At 38.5% G+C, this 20,461-nt stretch overlaps 2 protein-coding genes across 2 annotated transcripts in view; one reads left to right on the top strand and one right to left on the bottom strand.

Moving 5' to 3' along the window:
• ISL2 (ISL LIM homeobox 2) overlaps window positions 1-290 on the bottom strand; it is an 11,800-nt gene extending 11,510 nt beyond the window's left edge. Inside the window, exons 1-2 of the mRNA XM_035335934.1 lie at window positions 217-290; window positions 5-145 (exon numbers count right to left, since the gene is read on the bottom strand). Of these exons, the coding sequence (XP_035191825.1) occupies window positions 5-145; window positions 217-290 (215 nt within the window). The remainder of the gene's footprint in view (window positions 1-4; window positions 146-216) is intronic.
• Window positions 291-835: 545 nt separating this feature from the next.
• ETFA (electron transfer flavoprotein subunit alpha) overlaps window positions 836-20,461 on the top strand; it is a 30,999-nt gene continuing 11,373 nt past the window's right edge. The window contains exons 1-9 of the mRNA XM_035335478.1: window positions 836-1,180; window positions 6,626-6,781; window positions 8,642-8,723; window positions 8,824-8,906; window positions 10,515-10,614; window positions 11,760-11,870; window positions 13,150-13,251; window positions 14,013-14,081; window positions 15,121-15,203. Coding sequence (XP_035191369.1) covers window positions 1,142-1,180; window positions 6,626-6,781; window positions 8,642-8,723; window positions 8,824-8,906; window positions 10,515-10,614; window positions 11,760-11,870; window positions 13,150-13,251; window positions 14,013-14,081; window positions 15,121-15,203 — 825 coding nt within the window. The 5' untranslated portion in view covers window positions 836-1,141. The remainder of the gene's footprint in view (window positions 1,181-6,625; window positions 6,782-8,641; window positions 8,724-8,823; window positions 8,907-10,514; window positions 10,615-11,759; window positions 11,871-13,149; window positions 13,252-14,012; window positions 14,082-15,120; window positions 15,204-20,461) is intronic.

Raw genomic sequence — 20,461 nt, 5'->3', positions numbered from 1 at the left:
TCTCCTGAGCCCGCAGGGCCAGCGCCTGGCGCTGCGGGAGCGCTCCCGGGCAGGCAGCGGGGAGCAGCCGGGCACGGCCCCGGGAGCTCGTCCCGAAGCCGGGACGGGCGGGAGATGCCTGCGGCCCGGGGAGAGGCGGTCGGGGCTCGGTGCCGTGCAGAACCGCGGGTGTTTGCGCACAGCGCCGTGAGCTGCGGGCCGGAGCTGAAGACCGACGTAGCCCGTCGCTTCCCGCGGTGACCCTCGCGTTGCTCAACTCGGTGGCCTTGGGAGGCCGCTTGCTCTGCCATTGCGCCCACGTTGCCAAATTTAACAGCTAGGTGAACTCAAGGTTAGTTGCAGCAGATGGTTCATGAAGTCTCCCCGAACATCCCGAGGCGTGCACTTGAACTGTGTGCAGATAGCCATACTAAAAGAGCTTTAAATCTCACGACTCTCTAGTTGAGATCTTGAATGCTGATGCAGGTACTACAGTTCTGGAGAGCTCTAAAATAGCAAAGATACTTATTAATGACTGTGAGGCACTAAGAGTGGTTTAAAGAGCAAAGGTACGCCTGGACATATGTGATTTAATGAACCTAAAATTGTAGCTGTTGTAATCACAGATGTCTCTGAGTAATTGTTAGACCATAGGCTTTCCAGAGCAAAGGTCTTTATGACCTTAAGAGCTCCTAGAACATATGCTCTGGCTGTGTAAATAATAATTTACCCCAGATAGCCACGTGATTCAGTTTCACAACCTGGAAATGAAGTCAACTCCTTGTTTCAGCAGTATGCCTCTAAAGTTATACATTTATAAAAGAGGTCAAACATTGTGTCCATTTTCCATGTGCAGGGTACAAAGTAGCTGTTGGGAGAAGTAAAGCAGTTCTCTGTTCAGCACTAAGACTTCTCTTGAAGCACTCCATCGGGTTTTGGGTTGTGCAGTTCCAAAGTGTCTGCAGAAAAACAGAGTGTGAGAGTTCTGTAAAGTACAAGCAACGAGCAAAGGTTGGAGTTGCATAACTTAAAGAAACAAGGACTGAGGGATATGAGAGCAAGTACAAAAAGAACTGGTGCAGCAGTGGGAATAAGACATTTCACCAGTCCACAGACAGTAAAATAACAACAGTACAGTTAAATAGCAAGAAAGCAGTTGAAGATGGTTAGGAAGAATGAAGGCAGGCATAAGAAATCTTTTCTAGTATAAAGGTTAGTCAATTTTTGGAATAGGTTGCCTAGGAGTCATTGGAATGCTCTAACAGTGAGCTAGACAAATGTCGGAAGTAGCATTGATATGATTGCTTGTCATTGGAGGGTGAAAGGCTTTGTATGAGCTACTGAGCTTCCAAGCCTGCAGTGGTATCAGCTTGTGGTCGTCAGGTTTGTCTTGAGGTCAAACATTCCTACCTCTATGAAATAACAGATTGCACATTCCCTTATTTATTTATTTATTTTTTAACTAGATAAGCATGTACCTGACTTTTTGCCTCTCTTTTTTTTTTTTTTTTTTCTCTCTCACATGACATTGCACAGCAGTGTAAGGCCAAGTTCACTGTGGATGGATATCATACCAGTGCCTTGAAATTTGTGTCCAGTTGTCATTCAGCCTGTGCTGAAGTTAGAGTGTATCCTTCGGATATTCTCGAAGGGCAAACAGTGTTTGTCCTGGCTATTTAAAGACATAAATGAATCTCTTGGCCTCCCTCACTTCCATGCTTCTTCTTCAAAAAAAGGAAACAATAGAGCCAAAGAGTGAAGGACGTTGTGTCTCTCAATTTAAGAGCACTGCTTTGCTTTGTCTAATATTTCAGGGTTCTGGTTTTGTTTTAAAGATCCAGATAGAATAATACTTGCTCTTATTTCTGTGATGTGTTTTTTATTGAAAAGGGATGCTTTAGAGTTGGCTTCTCATTAAATGAAATATCAGGCTTCTTCTTGTGAAGCTATTGGATGTCTTCAGGTGGAAATGGGCTTAACTAAAAGGTTTTCTTTATCACTCTGTAGTGTAGTATTTTACCATATAATAGCTTTTGAATAAAGATAATGTCACTTCCATAATTTTTAGTGATATAGAGCACATAGTCCTGGCTTGTCTTTACAGTGTTCTGGGGGACAACGACCCAGTTTTCCAAGCTGATGAGTCTTTCAGTTACTGTTGATCTCTTCAGAGCTCTCGATTTCCTGACATTTCTAAAAATGGTATATTTTATTTCATATGTATATGTGTGTGTATACACACCACGATGCACATGTTGGTTTTTATTTTTTTTTTAGCCTGAGATAATTCAAATAACTGGATTTAATAGCCTGAAACATACCAGTGAATTTTGACCTTACTCAGAATGCACAGGGTGCTATTTGTAGCCTCAGGAAATGCTTTGTATGTAGCTCTCAGTTGCTGTTGGCTGGCTCAGACCGGTACCTTTTTTCAGTGTATTCACGTACCCTGAGTGTACTGCCAGTAGTGTTGTCTGTGTTTAAAAACAGCTCTGTCGCTTACTAACAGTTCACATGGGATACATCTGGAAGAACCTCTGTTCATCTCTGAACATCTTTCAATTGCTGTTTCAATTCCTTCGTAATTTATCATAATTCCTAAATAAATCTTTAAGTATTTTCTTATTTATTTTATTTTTTGCTATTCTTTGTTGCAGTTGTAGCTCCTCTCTTTCAACTCAGGTACCCTTAGCAAAGCCTTTCCTGGGGTTAAGTGTCTCAGACCAGTTCTGTGGCCAGATCTCTACAGATGTTCAAGGAGAAGTATAAACTTCATTGCTAGAGCTCTCTCCTCTCCTTGAGCTTTCCAAATAGTTTTTTACTATTTTTCCCCCCCCAAGCTTTGCAGCTGTGAGACTGCCCATTAATACAATTAGGCTTTTTATTTTTTTATTTTTTTATTTTTTATTTTTATTATTATTATTATTTTTGTATAAGGATGTAGCCATTGTCTTTATTAGGATTTGTATCCTGAATGCTTGTCCCTGGGGGCTGTTCTTGGGAATTTTGTCCAGTGCTGCTGGTTCTGATACCTAATTCCTATTAAGCTGCTTTAGAACTTTGTTTCCTGGCCAGTTTGCTTTTACAGTGAAGAAAATCATGTCTAGGGATCAGCTGCAGGCTGTTTGCTGTCAACTATTGGCTGTAGAGGCAGTTAACACCTTTTTCCTCACCGGCCATACCAAGCAGCAAAGAAAGATTTATGACACTCTTGTCTCTGATTTCCTAGCTGTTAGTACATGTGCTTTGTAGCGTATAAACAGCAAATCCACATTTAAGAAGTGCTGGACCTATTTGTGTGTTGTACAGGTGACCCGTCCATGTGCTGGAGGACCGACTTGCTCTTGGTTGGTGTTGGTGTTGCTGGGAGGAGCAGGCCACCTGTGAAGACTGAAGGAGGACTTAGGATGTATGGCATGTTGTTGGCCTTCTCCATGGGTTTCTCTGCCCCTGTACTGGGTGTGTCCAGCTTTCAGACGTTTGTCTGGGGGCAGTAACAGTGAGTGTTCTCAGTTACTTTGCACGAAGCACAGAATTCCCGAGGTTATATTTAAGGTTTTCACATTCTGCTTGGAAAACATTGCTGGGTTTCTCAGGTGGGGAGCAAAGCGATGCTTGGAGGTAATTTGAGCAGATAGTCAGCGAGGCCTCTGGTGCTCTGCGAGTGACTGAATTGGCGCATACTGCATCTAGGTTAATCTGGAAGCCAGAGGCCGGGTTTACTCACCAGTAAGTGGAGGAAGGAGGGAGGTGAAAACTCCAGGCGCTTTTCCTTCACAGACATGTATTCTACTGTAGACCAAGTCACCGTGTGGTTCTGAGAGGTTCCTCCAGAAAGGAAACGTAGATGTTCCTGCTGCAGAGGGAGCAGGAATACCTAGCTTTGATCTAAAAAGTCTAAAGCTAGGTGAAATACTTTCCAGTCCTGCTGGTCGCTCTTGGATGTGTCCATGGTATACTAGTTTGCATGTGAGAAGACACTTGATTGCCCAGGTTTGTGGGACATTTAATTGTGATGGGTTTTCTTGGCTAGCCTGTTTTTCTAAAGCTTGGTTTTCACCAGGAGCCTTCCATGGCACATGTGCTGAGTGCCACTCCCTCTCAAGGCATTGTTTTCAGTAGCTTTGTTGTACTGCATGTGTTAGTAAGTGTGCTTTTGCTGTCAGCTGGTTAGGTTTACATTTAACCTGCCTATTTTATCTGGGCTTGAAATGAGACATCCTGCCTTGGTACCGGTGGAGAAATTGTCAGTGACAGAGTTAGGTAGGGGTTCCTGCTCACATGCAGCTGGAGAAGTTAATTGATCAAAATAACCACCAGTCCTCTTCACTGACCACCTCATTGCAGATTCTGTTTTCAGGATCATCTGTGACTGGGTAAATTAACCTCTGTTTTTTTTATGGCTAACTCTGGTTTTAGTTGATTTTACAAGTGGTGTTACCTGTGTTAGTATATTAAAATTCTGACTCACATCAGAATCTTAGGTGGTCATCTAGGATTCTCACCCAAGATCTAGAATGGGAATTTTAATTTGTTTTAATTTTGGTCGTACCTTTGTGTTCAGAGGTGCCATGTATGTAGGCATTTTAACGGTTGGCCTTGATAATCTTAGAGGTCTTTTCCAACTGAAATGGTTCTGTGATTCTTACAAGTGGCCTTCCGGTGTACAGTTCCTCCAAATACAAAATGGGGGATTATTGGTTTAGAAATAATATTTAGTTAATGCTGTAATATCCAGTGTGCTCAAGCAACAGCCATTACTCTTCTTCTTTTTGGCTAAAAAAGGAATTATTTCTCAGTTTATTTTAGAATTGGATGACAGTGATACAGAGCACTTCTGGTGGTGCAGTGCTTATTTAGGGAAAAGTTCATAATATAGTCAGAACGAAATGGGTGTTTAAAATGCATGCTGCGTTGAGCCAAGCCAGGCTCATATTGAAGAAATCTTTAAAGAGTCTGGGGCTCTCTTTGGAAATTTGAAAACTTCAGAATCTTTCAGGATCACGGTCCGCTTTACCCTGTGACACAACTATAAATCATTTAAGAAGTGGGCTATTTGCCACAAAAGCATGGATTTATTCTTCAAATGGTGACTAGAATCTCATAACTTTTATTGCAAATGATGTATGAAACATAATCAAAAATATGCTGTGTGATCTATATTGGCAATAAATATTTTGTTACTGGCAATTGGCTTCAAACGTTCTCAGAATCTTTAATCATAACAAGTAGCCTTATGCATAAAATATGAAAAACAGAACTTCTACAAGAATTCCTTATCATTTTAATCAAAATGACAAATGATGGTCCTGATTCTGCAGAAACTTATCTTTGTATTTACATATTTATATTGTGATTATTTTCAGAGAAGTCCTTGGGTGCGCTTCCTCTGCGAAGCTTAGCATGGTGGTAGGATTTGTATCATTGAAACCCATCGCCAGATTTCAGCCTCTCAGATTTTTGTGAGCTGTTTTCCTAGCTAAATGATGGGTTACCTATTGGGCATGAGTGGAGGTGGACTCAGAATGTATGTTTAAAGTAGCATTTGGCTGTTTTGTTAGTATTTGTGTCTTGTCACATTAATAAACATATTTTGCTTTCCGTAGTACAGTGATCATAACTGGAGTTTTCGTTTAGGCTTCATGTATGAAAAACAGAAACTTGAACATTAATTTTCCCTTCCCTACCCTCACTCTTTTCCCAACCCTAGTATTAGTTAGTCTTGGAGGAATAACCTGTTTTCCAGGTTCACCTGAAAATTAGCGAGGGAAGCCTCAGAGCTCAGAATACTGTGGTTTGATTTTTTTTTTTTTTTTTTTTTTTTGGTTTGTTTGTCTACTTCTTTATTTTCTTGCCTTAGAAGCTGAAGTCAGTGTGGATGGTGAATTAATGAAAATGATTATTTGAGCACCATTACATACATCGTGGTGGTGTAGACTGAGTGGACAAATGTGTCAAATGTTTCCGAGGAAAATAGATTATCTTCCAGTCAGACCTGATGCTGTTTAACAGGCTCTATTAGTGTGTTTTCAGACTGAGAGCCTGGGCTGCTTATCTGTCATCCTGCTACTACATGCAGTTTTGCTGTTAAAGATAACTAATTGAAAAAAATTAGTTCCGTAGCAAGATTTTGGTTAAAGCATATGGGGAAAATAAATAATAATATATATATATATATATATATATATATATAAAGTAACTACTGGATTCCTGCCTCTGGTTTCCTGGGGTCTTAGGCTTGCTTGTCAAATCTCCATGTGCATTTCAGTCCACAAACACCTGAAATCTTATTATTACCTTCACATTAAATTAAATTCACTCTTTAAGGTGCTTAGTTCGGTTGATCAACTGATTTTAAATGTGATTTATTAAAACTTTATTCTTAATATTGTTCAGTATTTTCCTGTGATGTTTTTAGTTGATTAAAAGTGATATGCTGAAGTCAAGGAAGTTTATATATATTAAAAAAAAAAAAAAAGTATTTTGCTTACTTAATAAATATTGTCTAGATTTAGTCTTTTGATTGACAGCACCGGTATACAGTTTATACAATTTATAATTTTCTGTGAATTGTTGGATTCTCTTAAGGAAGGTTTTTTGCTTAAATGCTTAAGTGTCAAACTCCTCTCTCTTCTTCTCTCTTTATTTAAAGGCATCACTGCTCCAGCGGTTTCAGAGTACGTTGGTCATAGCAGAACACAACAATGAGACACTTACGCCCGTTACACTAAACGCCGTCACTGCAGCAAAACGTATTGGAGGTGAAGTTTCTTGTTTGGTGGCTGGTACCAGCTGTGACAAGGTAGGAAATGCTATTTTCATATGAATGAAGTAATGAATGCAGTGAAATGTTACATAGTAGCATGTTGGCTATCTTGAAAAATAATCTCTAGTGAAGAGGAACTGTGCCATGAATTGCTAATCTGCAGGAAACGTCCTGCACTTGAGCTGTTTCTCTTCTGAAGTGGAAATGTGGGGATAGTTTTGAATTCACAAGAGAGAGTATCAGTATAAGCTGTTACAAGTTAAGAAAGCAAGTTTTTACAAGACTAAATGGCAATTAACTTTTAAAACAACATTTCACTGTAATGTTTGAAAAATAAATACTGCGGTGCTGGGAACTTGGAAAAAAAAAACTTGTTCCGTGCAAACAAACAGCAGCAGAAATGAAACAGCACCGTGACGGGCAGAGCTTCTGAGTGTCTTGCTTTTACTAGTCAGCTACTAGTAGCATAGCGAGAGTGCATTTGCAACCTAAAAATCTGAAATCAGTGTTTCTTGACTTTATTGTATGTCTAAAGTAAGAGTTAACTCTGTTAGCTGTTGTATTAACTGTTGTTATGTGCAAAATCTAGAGGCAGTGTACCGTTAGTACATTAGTGACACTCTTCTTCCAGTATGATGTCATCTTGTGTGAACAGGAAAAGTAACAATAATTATGCTTAGTATACTAGGTTATTGCTTATGACTTGTTATTCTGAAAGTAGCACGTACAACCTCGTGCAGGAGGCCCATTCATTCATAGCAGCTAATTCACAAGTAGCTGGGGAAACCTCTCTGGTTATTGAAGAGTAATTCGCAACTGAGACCCAGGTGATCAGAGTTGAGACTGAAAGCAAATGCTTATCTAGATCAAGAAAGAAAAGAAAAAAAAAAATCCATCTTATACTCCTGCCTTTGGATTTCCTTATTCTTTGGCACTTGTATAGTAGAAAAATAATTGGGAATGTGGGAATGTTTCATCTGTTTGTTTTTTAATGGTAACTGTATGGTGTCTGTTTGGCAATGTATGTCATGCTGGGAAAAAGTTCTTCACAGAAAATGAATTTTTTTTTTTCTCTTTTTAAGCTTCTTTGTAAGAATCTGTATTAGTAGGACAAAAGACTATTCTGAGGCAGCTGTTATGGAATATTTGTTTCCTCTTGGTAATTTGTAAGGGTAAAACTGATTCTCAGCAAACTCAGTAAAAACTACGTTAGTTCTAGGACAATGCATGTGGTCTCCAGACATCGCTGTCAGTCCTCTTCTCTCTGATCTGCAATAACCCTTTTATCATTTAAACTTCACTTCTGCAAATTTAAAGGGAAAAAAAATGCATAAATACAGTGTTGAAAATATACATTGCATCAGTAGGCAGAGTCAGCTGCAAACAAAGGATTGCCCCTAACATTTGGACAAAGATCATAACAGTTTTATTTGCATTGTATTCTTGTGTTGTAGATATTGACTGATGTAAAAGAAAGTAGGATTGTTTTCTTGACAATTATATTTAGAATACTGAGTAATAATCTTCGAGTGAGATTGTTATTGGCTGTTATAATAAAAACTTGAAATCGTTGTGTAGTCCTGCATAAAGAGGACAAACTTTTCTAGGTTTGATTTGCTTTCTAGTTTTCTTAATCAAAAAATGCCTTTGCGCTACCCTGTATGGCACTGTGCTGTGAGTCAGATCCTCATCTTGTTCTGTCAGGTTTGTTCCGATTTTGAAATAGACGTGCTCTTGTGTTCCAGTTTAAGTAAGCTATGGTCTGTGAGCAATTTGCAGTAGGGACTGTGTCCTGCTATTTGTTTATGGTGCTGGCTACCATGGAGCAGTAAGTGCAGTTGGAGCCTCCACGTGCTGTTATGATACAAACTAATAATAATGTGTTTGTAACCACAGGTAGCGCAAGAACTCAGCAAAGTGCAGGGTGTTGCAAAAGTTCTCGTGGCTCAGCATGATGTATACAAGGGATTTCTAGCAGGTGAGGCTTGTTTCTATCTATTGGCAAAAGAAGTACTGTTTATATTTCTGGCTGAAGATAAAATAGTAGTAAATTTTCAGCAATATCTATTTATTCTTAGAGGAGCTGACTCCCTTGGTTTTGGCAACTCAGAAGCAATTTAATTACACCCATATTTGCGCTGGAGCATCTGCCTTTGGGAAGGTAAGTAAATCAAAGCGTATCAAAATTTTTTTGTGGAAAAGAGACAGAAGTTCTTTTATAGGTATGAGTGTAAATCAAATACCTGAGAGAGAGCTTTCAGATCAGCCATGGACAATTTGGAGATTTCAAGAAATGTTAAAGTAGTGTATTTAAGAGTCATTAGCTAGAAACACCGAATCACTTCTGAGTTTTATTATGGGCTGACGTGGACAAAGGAGCAGTGCAGAAGCAGTAGCCAGCTAGTCCTATGTGCATAAGGCAGGATGTATAAAATGTGTAACACCAAATACACTAAGAGATCTGAAAGCATTATGAAAATTTTAAGGAAAAATGCAGTAAATAGAGATGAAAACATATTAAACAGTTTTTGGTGACTCTCGTTCCACTTTTAGTGTTATCAAGATTGCTGTGCGATTTCCATGTTGATAGGAAGACGTGTAGACCTATTGGGAGCAAATGCTTTTGCAGGGAGGAATTGCATCTGTGATGTACGTGATATAGATTGAAATGTCTGTAAATACATAAAAACACAGATCCAAGTTCTAGCAAAGATCTTTCTGGAAAAAAATACAAATTTTCAATACTTTTTAACAGGTACATACTTAAGAGAGCCCTAGTGCTAACAATCTGCTCAATGTTGTAGTGTAGCTAAATGAGGGGAAAAGGTTATTTTAGAAATCTTGCCAATGTGGAATGAACAGTACTATCAGCCTTCCATCTAACTATTTTTGATTCCAGTCAATATCAATTCACATATTTGTGATTTTGCTAAGAGAAATCTTTACATGCCTTAAGTCTTATTCTTTTTTCCTCTATTTTTCACTTATTTTTGATCTGCAATGTCTTAGTAAAGGTTAATACCAGTGATGGGTATGCTCCCATCACTGAGTAGTGCTTTTCTAGAGGAGTGAATCAATGACGGTTGTCATAGTTATATGCTGCTTAATGTGAGTAAAGATATCGGGGCTCTTTGTGTTGTACCAGACAGGAAGGGGAGAAAAAGCAGGTAAAGCTCTTGCTGTCCTTAATTTCTTAATGCCTTATGTTGCTCTTGTTATCCTCCTTCACGTTCCCAAAGGTGCCAAATAATTTTCTGGAGTCAATTTCAGAGTAGGATTGTGTATATATATATTAATTTAAAAAAAAATACTTTTTTTTTTTTTGGTGGGGAGTGTATTATCTCTGATAAATAGCTTCTAAAATGTTTTTTTTTTTTCTTTTGAAGTGCTGTTACAAGAACTCAGCAATCCATAATTGTCAATTTTCTGAGTAAATTGCATCTATAGTTTTAAACTGTTGAAGCAAATAAGCCTCCTAATTTAAGGTACTGAATTAAGGGTTTACTTACTGTAAGGTTCATAAAATTTATAATGTTATTACAATACTGGGTTTTTATTTGGCTGCTAAAGCTACATGAGTAGTCCTGCAGTAATCTTGGAGTTGTATGAACCTTTTTACTTGGAGAGAGCACTCTATGAAGTTAGAATTAGGCCAGCGAATATTTCTTTACTTAACATGGGGTTTTAACCTTATTTCCTTTGCGTTTCCCCATGTTCAGTTTGCAGATTCCAGCATTTACTTTGCTAACTCTTCATCTCTAACTTTTAGAATCTTATTCCCAGAGTGGCTGCTAAACTTGATGTTGCCCCTATTTCTGACATCATTGAGATTCAGTCACCAGACACTTTTGTGAGAACTATCTATGCAGGTGAGCAATCACAAAAGGTACACAGTGCTTGTGCAGAGAAGGACCCAATGATGGTAACTGTTTTTTTGAGTCCTGCCTTGGAATATATCAGGGATTTTTGCTTTCCAATCTGAAATGCAGAGGTTCATGAAAATCAAATGTGGGAATGAATGCAGTGTTCCATATGTGAGAATCTAAGTAATACCAGTATCTTTAGTACTGTATGATTTTAGTTAGAAACTAGGTCTTTTACTTAAATGAATAGAATTGGATGTTCTCCTTATATATATATATATATTCAATTTCTTTGTTCAGTGTGCTTCTGACCCAATTTTGTAAAATGTAAAACATTAAGTCAATTGTCCAACTTTATTTAATATGGCTGCCATTAGTTCTGATTTAAGATACCACAGGGTTATTTTTCCTAATTATGAAGACACTAAACTGATTATTTGTAGTATTAAATTGTCATAATTTGTAATTCTTTTTTCAGTCTTGTTTCTTTAAAGCTTATATGACCCTATGTTTTAATTTAGAGATGGGCTCATTAGCTTGTGTTTCTTAATTTTACTGTACAAGATCATACCACATGTACCAAGGTGGTATTTTTATTTTGAGTTGCGTTACCAGTATGTGGTTTTGTGTTGCGTTTTTAAGCTGCTTCCCATTAATTCACAGTTTCAAGATGACTTTGTTTACAAATAGCTGGTGTTGCAGCATTTTTTCTGTTTAGTCTTCCCTATAGCCTTTGCTGTGTTATAAATACCTTATATAGTTAAGACAATTGAGAAGAAACACAAACCCACAGGCACTTGGAGCAGACCTCATTGTCTTCTGTTCTGATGAAGTCATGAAACGGTAAAAGATCATATTTGAATTATAGCTCCTTTTTATGTTTAAGAGTGATGCTTACAAAGCATTTTTATTCCTTCTGAAATGTAAAAAAATACGTAAGGGATTATTTGAATGCATTACATCCCTTTAAAACAAGGGAATTGTTATAATGAAGAAAGCTAGAGATAAAAAGTAAATTAAGATACTGGAAATGTACATCTATTAAGTGGCTTGGATTTTCAGTTTTGATCATCTAAAACATTTATTTTGGGATGTAATTTTAGATTAGTGGTACTGTCCTCTGTAAAAACAGTGTGATCCTTTCTTTATAGGAAATGTCATTTGCACCGTCCAATGTGATGAAGCAGTTAAAGTGTTTTCTGTACGGGGAACTTCTTTTGAGGCTGCACCAACAAGTGGTGGCAGTGCCAGTGTAGAAAAAGGTGAGCGTTTGTTCTGGTATTTTTTCATTTCATGTGATAAGATTTTTGCTCGCTGCAGGCTGATGTTTCACAGGAGTATTTGTCAAAGCAAACTGATAATGATTTTATAGTCTTAACTTCATGCTTTTTATATGGGTACTTGCATTTCTTTTGAGGCATGCTAAGGGAAGATACGGATTATCATCCCACTCGCTACTTTCTCTTAGACCAGAAATTGAGATTATTTGTCTATGCAAAAATCTGTGCCTGTTTCACTTGCAGCTTAAACCTCTGCCACAGCAATCTTGAAACTTTTCCTTAAAGTCGCAGCTGTTTGAATAGCCAGGTTGGTTTTCAAAGCGGAATTGGGCACAAGTAACAGTGGCTGGCAATCCACAATTCTGGTTTAATCGGTCATACTTAGGTTGAGACAGGTCATGACAGTGTCAAACTGAATTATCAGTTTAAATTGGATTGAGAACACTCCATCCTTGTTTTATATTAGTTTTACCTAAATCAGTTTAAATTGTTATTTTAATGAAGCCACTGTAGCTATGGTCACAGAGAAATCTTCAGTCTCAAAACTACAAAATTGTTTAGTTTGGAAAGGACCTCTTGATCATCTAGTCCAACCCCACTGCTCAAGCAGGGCCAGCTGGAGCAGGTTGCCCAGGACTGTCACACTGGGTGTTGAATGTCTCCACAGGTCATGAATGTCTCCTGGCCACAACCGCTCTGGGCAACCTATTCCAGTGTTTGATCACCACTACCGTTTTTCGTTTTGGGGCTTTTTATGACAGTGCTGTAAATCCAGCAGAGGCAATCATTATTAATATGCTGTGTGTCCCCCGTGTCACGTTCCCACTCCTCGTGTTTTTCTGTGAGGCTGAGTAAGTGCCCCTGAACCTTCCTTTATTTCCCAACTTCTGTGGAAGTTAGGAAACAGATGGTACTTGATACTTAGGATTAGCATATTGTACTGTCATTGCACTCCTTGGTTGGCTTGTTTGCCTGTCCTTGAAAAGGACCACACTTACTATGCTGGATTGATATCAATACATTACTCATACAGCAGACCTTCACTTCAGTGCAGCTTGATGTGCAAAAAAGAAACTGTTTATAAAAGTGTGTTTTCTTGTACTGTAGAGTAAGTGAACACAACTAATAAGATAGGGTTGTATTAAAATCTTATGGTAGAATTAGTTCTAGGATGAACTTGTGCATTAAGTTTAAACTCAAGGGTGAAAGTACACGCTTTATGCTTTTTCTTCTGATGTTTTTCCTGATCTGATTAAAACAGTAACCCCTCCACCACCTGTTGGTCAGTCTGAATGGATTGAGCAGCAGTTGACCAAAAGTGATCGACCAGAGCTTACCAGTGCAAAAGTAGTTGTATCAGGTGGTAAGTAGACAGTGTTAAAAACGTGTTATGGTGCATTTAAGTAATGGTACATCTTGATTAAGTAGTATCTGTAGCAAAACATTATAATTTGATACATTTTTGAAATAGATTATTATGTAATTCTGAAATGGGGCATAGGAGACAGTGGGAAGACATCCAGCATCTGTGTATCATGAAGAGGCAAAATGTGAAAGTTTAACATATGCAAGTATGTTTTTTAAGAACGTTATCATATGTGGTGAGTCTCTTTAAAATTATGGAAATATGAAGTATTTTTAGATGCAAATCTGTCATTTTAAAAATTACAGCTAATCATTACAGGCAGTTTTCAGTCGTTTTACAAATTATTATGTTTGTATTCTGCTGGTCAGGTATCAAATGATGGACTGTGATTTTTACTGTGTGCTTACAGCTTAAAAAATAAAAATCCTTTGTTATCCCACTAGACTTAATGTACCTAAAACTCTGAAGCCAGCAGAGGGAGCACAAAAATCCCATTTCCTGACTTTAGAGTAGGAACTTGATAGTACTACTAAAGTAGGGTGGTGTTGATTTATACATGCAAAATAAGTTATCTCAAAGATGAAAGTTAAATCTCAAAATGTTAAACACTGTTTAATAATATATCCAAAAGTAACCTGTGCAAGAATGTATTTCTGCCTTTGCAAATGCAGATACTAACACAGAATGTGTATGTATGCAATAAAAAATCTGAAAGCATATTGTGTTCTTTCTTCATCTTTTTTTTCTGAACTTTTAAGGAAGAGGCTTAAAGAGCGGTGAAAATTTCAAGTTGCTGTATGATCTTGCGGATCAATTGCATGCTGCAGGTAAACTTGTTTTCCTCCTTCTTTTAATCCTGGTAATTACATTTTAAAAAAGGTCCCATGAAGGACAGTACTCATCATAAGTCTTTTATTTTCATATATCTATCAAATAAATTATTTAAATCCTGTCAGTTTAGTCATGGATAAAGTTTTGATTTGTCCTGGTGTTCAACTGTATATTTAAATTCCAGGGTCTGAAGCAAAACGGTAAATTGTCCTATTCCTTGTCCTCAAATCTCCAGAACACAAGCTCACAAACAAAGTGAAATTGTAAACGTATGAACTAAAAAACTGGGTTTAGCACTTTTAAAGTGCTGATGTTTTCTTCATACATTCTTATATACTGCTTCTTTACAGAATACCAGCTCTTACGGTATGAGTGGTTCTCTGCTTGCTATGCTTTTGCTTTACCAGGAGAAAATTGTCCGTGTACAGTGTTTCATCCAAGTATACTAAGTAATGGCTGGGAGAGGAGGAGGAGCTGTTTGTGCTAGCATTCTTACTACGTTAGCTTTAGATTTTATATGTAATAATAAATAAAATTTTTACCTGAATGTCATTGTTTTTAAATTGGTGGCTTCATTGGCTAAATGACCATGTGGTATTTTAAAGTTTAGTTTATTTTTCTTTATTATGCCTGGCTTCTGAGCTTGATGAGAATATAAGATGGCACATGTGTTCTGTTTAAACTTGGTAGAACGTTATGGGAAGGCATTTATGGGAAAATCCTCTTTTGACAAAGCAACAAGAGAAAATAATGGAAACATGCCAGAATGAAATCCTTGGCTTTAAATATATGGCCCTTTGGTACTGGGAGAAAGGATTTCCTGTTGCTTAAGAAGTGCATTAGCACTTAGTATTTGGAAGTTTCAGCCAGTGGTATGGAGAGGGATTACTGTAAGAGCTTTTTAGAGGGAAGTTTCTAAATATGTGTTCATAGTGCGTGGGACTCTTCAGTAAAATACATGTGCTTTTATGGTGGTATACATATGGCTTGCTAATATTTTAAAAGAAAACACTGGAAATATTTTCTTTCAACTAGTTGGAGCTTCCCGTGCAGCTGTTGATGCTGGCTTTGTTCCTAATGACCTGCAAGTTGGACAGACGGGCAAAATAGTAGCACCAGTAAGTATGGAAATATCTTTCATAAGAGCTGTGATATCTTCTAGCATACGTGTTCCTTCAAAGCAAATGCCTAGAAATTAGCTAAGTTTTAATACTGAGCCTAAGAGGAAAATCTTATGTGCAGCGTGATACAGTCACTGGAATATCCATTTGAAAACTGTAGCAGCAAGCTGTGGCATAAATCTCAACTTCAGGTCAATTGGAAGTGTTTTGCAGACAGTTTTGTTAGAGGTTTTACATGCTGGATTTTTTTTCTAGTTGCCTGTGCTGAATCTTTTTTAGCATTCTAACAACCATTATTGATAGGCTGAAAGGTGTCATTGCTAATGTAAACTTGCAATCATGCTGACACATGACTTGGCCTCTGGGAAATGTTCTTCTTGCAGGTAGGCTAGATGATGATTTCTTTTTAAGCTTTGGTAAACTGTAAATGGATTGTTGCGTTACATTCTAAGCCAATTATTTGTATGGGGTGAAAGCGCGAGAAATTTAAGACAGAAGTAATCTACAGATTGGCTGCTGTGTAGTGGAATACCAAGAGAGGCATGCTCTAGTAAGTATCTTAATGTTGGGGAATAAACTTGCTGTACTGTTTTTCCGCTATGCATCTGAATATCACGGAGGACTGATTTCTGTCCTCATGTATCTTTATGGGCTGGGACGGGGTGGTGCTTTGGAGACTACTTTTCATTGTTCCTTATGACCCGGGAAAATGTGGGAAAGCGATAGACAGATAAAGCACACTTGAGCTTTTGTAGATTAAGGAGGTAAAAATGGAGCTCCTCTCAGTGTTGGGGTAGAACGTACACTGGTGTGTCTTGAGATGAAACAAGCAAGGACATGAGTGACTAACATGGGTGGGCACGGAGATCTGTCAGATGCACGCTTTGAGCAAGCGTGCGGCCCTTTAGTAGGCTGCGTACACCTCTGATGAGTGTGTATGGCAGAAGTAGCCACCGAAGGGCAACTTCTTACCTGTTAAGGTCTTAGTGAGACTGAGTTAAACTATGACCAATATTTTTCCAGTAATAGGTCCAGCAGGAGAGAGCATTACTTGGAGATGTCAAAGACAGGAATTTGGGGTTCTTGGAGTCTGTTGCCAGTTCTGCCTCTTGGGTTTTCTTGAACAGGATACTGTATGCCTCTGAGTTCTTTCATCTTGAAATGTGAACAGGGATGCTGGCTGGTTTTGTTTGCTTTTTTAAGTCCTTATCAAGAAGGAGGCCTTCTGATGATAGCCCTGCAGAAGGGCTAAATGGAGGTATTTCTAGGTCCACTAATGTCTAAGCTGTAAATCTATACGATAACCCATCGCTACAAAAAACAGGATCTGAAGAACAGATATAAAACCTATTGATAAGAATTAAGGTCTGTCTGGTTGCATATTCTGTCCTTCCAAAATCTTGATAGCAGTGATATTAATCTCTGCTGTGCAAGGAAATTGTGAAGCAGTACAGAATACAAATGTAACATTAACTCTTTCTGGTGATGTCTTTGTTTTGGCATAACATGTAGTTGTTGTCTTTTTGGAAATAGCGCAGGGCAGCCATAGTCCCCAGTGTAATACTTTCTCTTTGAGAAAGTGTTTAAATATAATACATTTATAATATAATACATTTTATAATACATTAAACATTTGTGTTTAAATATAATACTTTCTTTTGATCACACACTAGGCATAAGGTCAAATACATAGATGTTACAGGTCTCAGCAAACTAGCAATTAATCACATCAGTGCAGCGCTATTTCAGAAAATGCAACTGCAACGTATATGGAGATTGCAGGTTTCACAGAAGGCAGAGTTGGTTGTCACATACCAAAACCTTTGAAAACCAGGAAAATAAACTGAGTGTCATTTAACTGCATCTTTTGAAAGGGTGTGAGACGGACTGTCCTTAGCTCTTTACTACCCAGATTTCCATTAGTGAAGCGGGAAATGCTAATTTGAAAACAGCTCAAGGCTCAGTGATGAACATTCTTTCCAGAGTCAAGGGCAGATAACTGTTGATGTTGACATAAAAAAGACTAGTTTTTGATGAAGAAATAGTGCTGAAAACTTAGCACAGATGGTTCATAGCAACATGTGAAAGTCATAAGAATATATAGCCACATCATAGGACCACGTCAGTGTCATCAGAAACCTCCCTGGCTGACTAATGAATATTTAACTATTGTGTCAATAAAAGATACTAACTGGTACCATTGCATGGTGCTACATCCTTCTGTCAACAGTTTGATGCATTACTCTCTCATCTTCCCTCATCCTTCTTAACTAATATTTAATAAGCAGTGAGTTATCTGGAATACTGCAAACTGCACACCCCTTGTTTCCAGTTGTTTGGGTATTCATTCTGGATCTGGGAATACCTGCAAGGACAGCACATGGTGGGTTAGAAATGTGATAGAAAATATTTTATGTTAATTGCAATGGAAGTACGAATTGAATTGGTACTAAGCCCTTGGAGTTGCTGACTAGAATTAATTTTTCAGCATGCAGGATAGGTATTTTAAAGAGGAGAAGGCTTGAAGATGCACATGCTTAGCTTCACAGTCCTCATGTTCACCGTCATTTTGGTTCTTTAGTGAGAATACAGTCCTATGTGGTGGAAGAGAGTTCACTTGAAGAAGTAGAACTGAACTTTCTTCATCAGGTTAAGATTATACTGACTATTTTAACAATCCTCTAGAAAGTGACCGCTTCCTCTTCCTATGAGGTATGGTTGATATCACCAGTTCAGAGAGAGCTCATGATGTTTTCTCTGGAGAATTGCAAAACAGCTTTGTACATTAGTTTGTTTGTATTAGCTGAGTCCTGAGTTTTGTGGTTAGCTTTGAATTCTGGTTCACATGGTGTATGCCCTTCTGGGTAGGTGGGATTTGAGCAGGATAAGAATCTTGGATACAAGGAATAGTTGGAGTTTGAGACGTACTTGCTCTCCTATGCAGCTGTTAGTTTCCACTGGAAGAGGATCTTAGTGTGTGCTCTTACTCTGCTATTAATAGTCTCTCTCCCAGCCTCAGTGGAGGATTGGAATGTGTTGTTTTTCTAGGCCTCTGGAACAGGGTCATTTTTGAGACTATGGAGGGAGAAGAGTTAATTACAAATTTAGGAGGAAGGGCGGTGCTTTTGCTGCTGCTTCTCGCTTATGAATGTGCGGGGAGCGCTTCTGAGTTGATCATTGGGTAAGAAGGTATTCATCTAAAAGATCTGCTTATTTCTTCCCTTGTGCCTTCTGTTGGGGATTTGGTGAAGAAAGAGTAATTTTGGTCATTGGACCTTCAGTAATTCCATAACAAACTTCAGTTTTTAAGAGTGCAGTACCACCACTTTATCACAGGACGTGAGAACCTCATGGCCACGGTAACTTGGCTGAAATGCTGATGTATTAATACATGAACAAACTGCCAGTCAAGAAACAGTTCCAGGTTGTTTGGTTTAAGTAACAAAAAAAATGAGTTAATTAAGGAGTACAAGTTTCACCTTTCTTTCTGGTTGAAAATTAGTTCAATGCAGTACATATACACTCAAAATAACCTTGGATCTCTAAACCATGAGCTGCTTATTCATGTTGAGGTTTACGCATTTTGTTTATTTTTGACTGGATCTTTGGTATTTTTTCTTTTGGGACCTTTGCAGTACAGATTTGTGAGGAAGAGGTACATAGGGGATGACTGAATCTATACAAATAGGTGTCTAATGCCATTTTAGCCATTTGGGGTATAAGAAATAGATTTACAGGGCTGGGAGTTCCTGTGTGGGACCTGGAGGCTTTGTCCATATGGAGCAGCATCTGGGATTCAGGTGGGAAATGTTACACTATCTACCGTCCCACTAGGTGCCTATGTGTGGGCACCAGAATTCTTCCGAATTCTAAGGTTTCCCTTGTGCCCTCTTCTGGTTATGTTCTCCCTTCAGCTTTTGAAGATGGGGTCGTACTGGGATTCTCACTCTCTCAGCTTCTCCCCTTTCCAGAAAGCGAGTGTCGTTTCAGGCTGTTTTGTTATCCTCTGACCTTTTGAAGGATCTTCTGCTTCCTGAAATGCATACTTCTGGTTTAATTTCTCCAGAGTTTGAAGTCAGTGTTCTTTCAGGGTTCAGTTCTATAACTACTTTACCTTTCCTTATAAGTTTTCCTAGCTGGTAACAGGGAAGGCGTGGCCAGACCAGTAATTGACGATGTTGCAAGGCTGTCTTCCTGAGAAAGATGTGGTACAGAGGGTCCCTCCAGCCAGGCAGAACTCCATTCTTCTAGGTGTTCTGTTGCAGTTGTCTTGTTTCTTCCAAAGCTGGGCACTGCGTACTGTTCCAGCACAGAGGTAACAAGAAGCTGAGATGGAAAACTCAGGAAGGCAGAAGTTAGGAAATATATGATGTAGTAATAATTGACACCATATTAGGTGGTTGTGCTAGAAATGTGATCTGATTGCACAGAAGGCAGATGCACTTGGATATTATATATGCTGAGAAATCTCATGTGGGGGAGGCATGTGGGAATTCAGTGTCAGTGTAGGTCTGATGTGATCACCAGGAGTAAACTTGCTGATCCACTTAGCTTCAGTGCTTAAGCTTCAGTTTCATACCAGAGGCTCTCCCTGGGTGTTATGGATTGCAGGAAATGGGAGGCAGATTTACAACTGGCAGGAATTGACTTAATGAGGGGAAAAGAAGCATGTTAAAGAGGTGCAGCTTCAACTAAGATGCTGAAGTGTGAGATGTTGGTTCAAATGGCACAAGCTGTGGAAGAAAAGGAACGATTTAGTGTGTTGTATCAGGTATAAAATGCTGGAGTGGGATAAAAGTGCAAGTGGGAAAAAGAAAGCTGAATAGCAGGAAAGCATTTCCTAGCAGTTAGATACTTGAAGCTGCAGAATGGTCTTTCAAGGAGCCTGGAACTCTTGTTTCTCCACTTGTTTTACAAGGTGATGGGACATGTTCTGAGCTCTTTTGAGCTCATATTTGCTCCAGTGTTTTACTAGGCTGTCCTTTTCAGCTCAGTGAGTGGCTTATTAGCATTTGATAGTCACCACTTTGCTTTGGGAGTAGCTCCAATGGTGAAGGGCAATTTAATATTATCAACGTTATTCCTCTCTTTCTATTTGGTGGCAAAGCAATCAAATACCTCACCTAGCCAGGATTTCTTCTCCTTAAAAAGCATGAATGGATACATGGATACAAATCATTTTTACAGTTTTCTTCCCGTTACTTTCTTAGGGATTGTTTGCTTGCTCAAATCAGTGTATCTGTTAGCGTTTGTTT

Source organism: Oxyura jamaicensis, chromosome 10, assembly GCF_011077185.1.
Source record: "Oxyura jamaicensis isolate SHBP4307 breed ruddy duck chromosome 10, BPBGC_Ojam_1.0, whole genome shotgun sequence".
NCBI classification, from domain to species: domain Eukaryota; kingdom Metazoa; phylum Chordata; class Aves; order Anseriformes; family Anatidae; genus Oxyura; species Oxyura jamaicensis.
The sequence above is the reverse complement of the archived record's forward strand: the minus strand, read 5'-3'. Positions and strand labels throughout refer to the sequence as shown.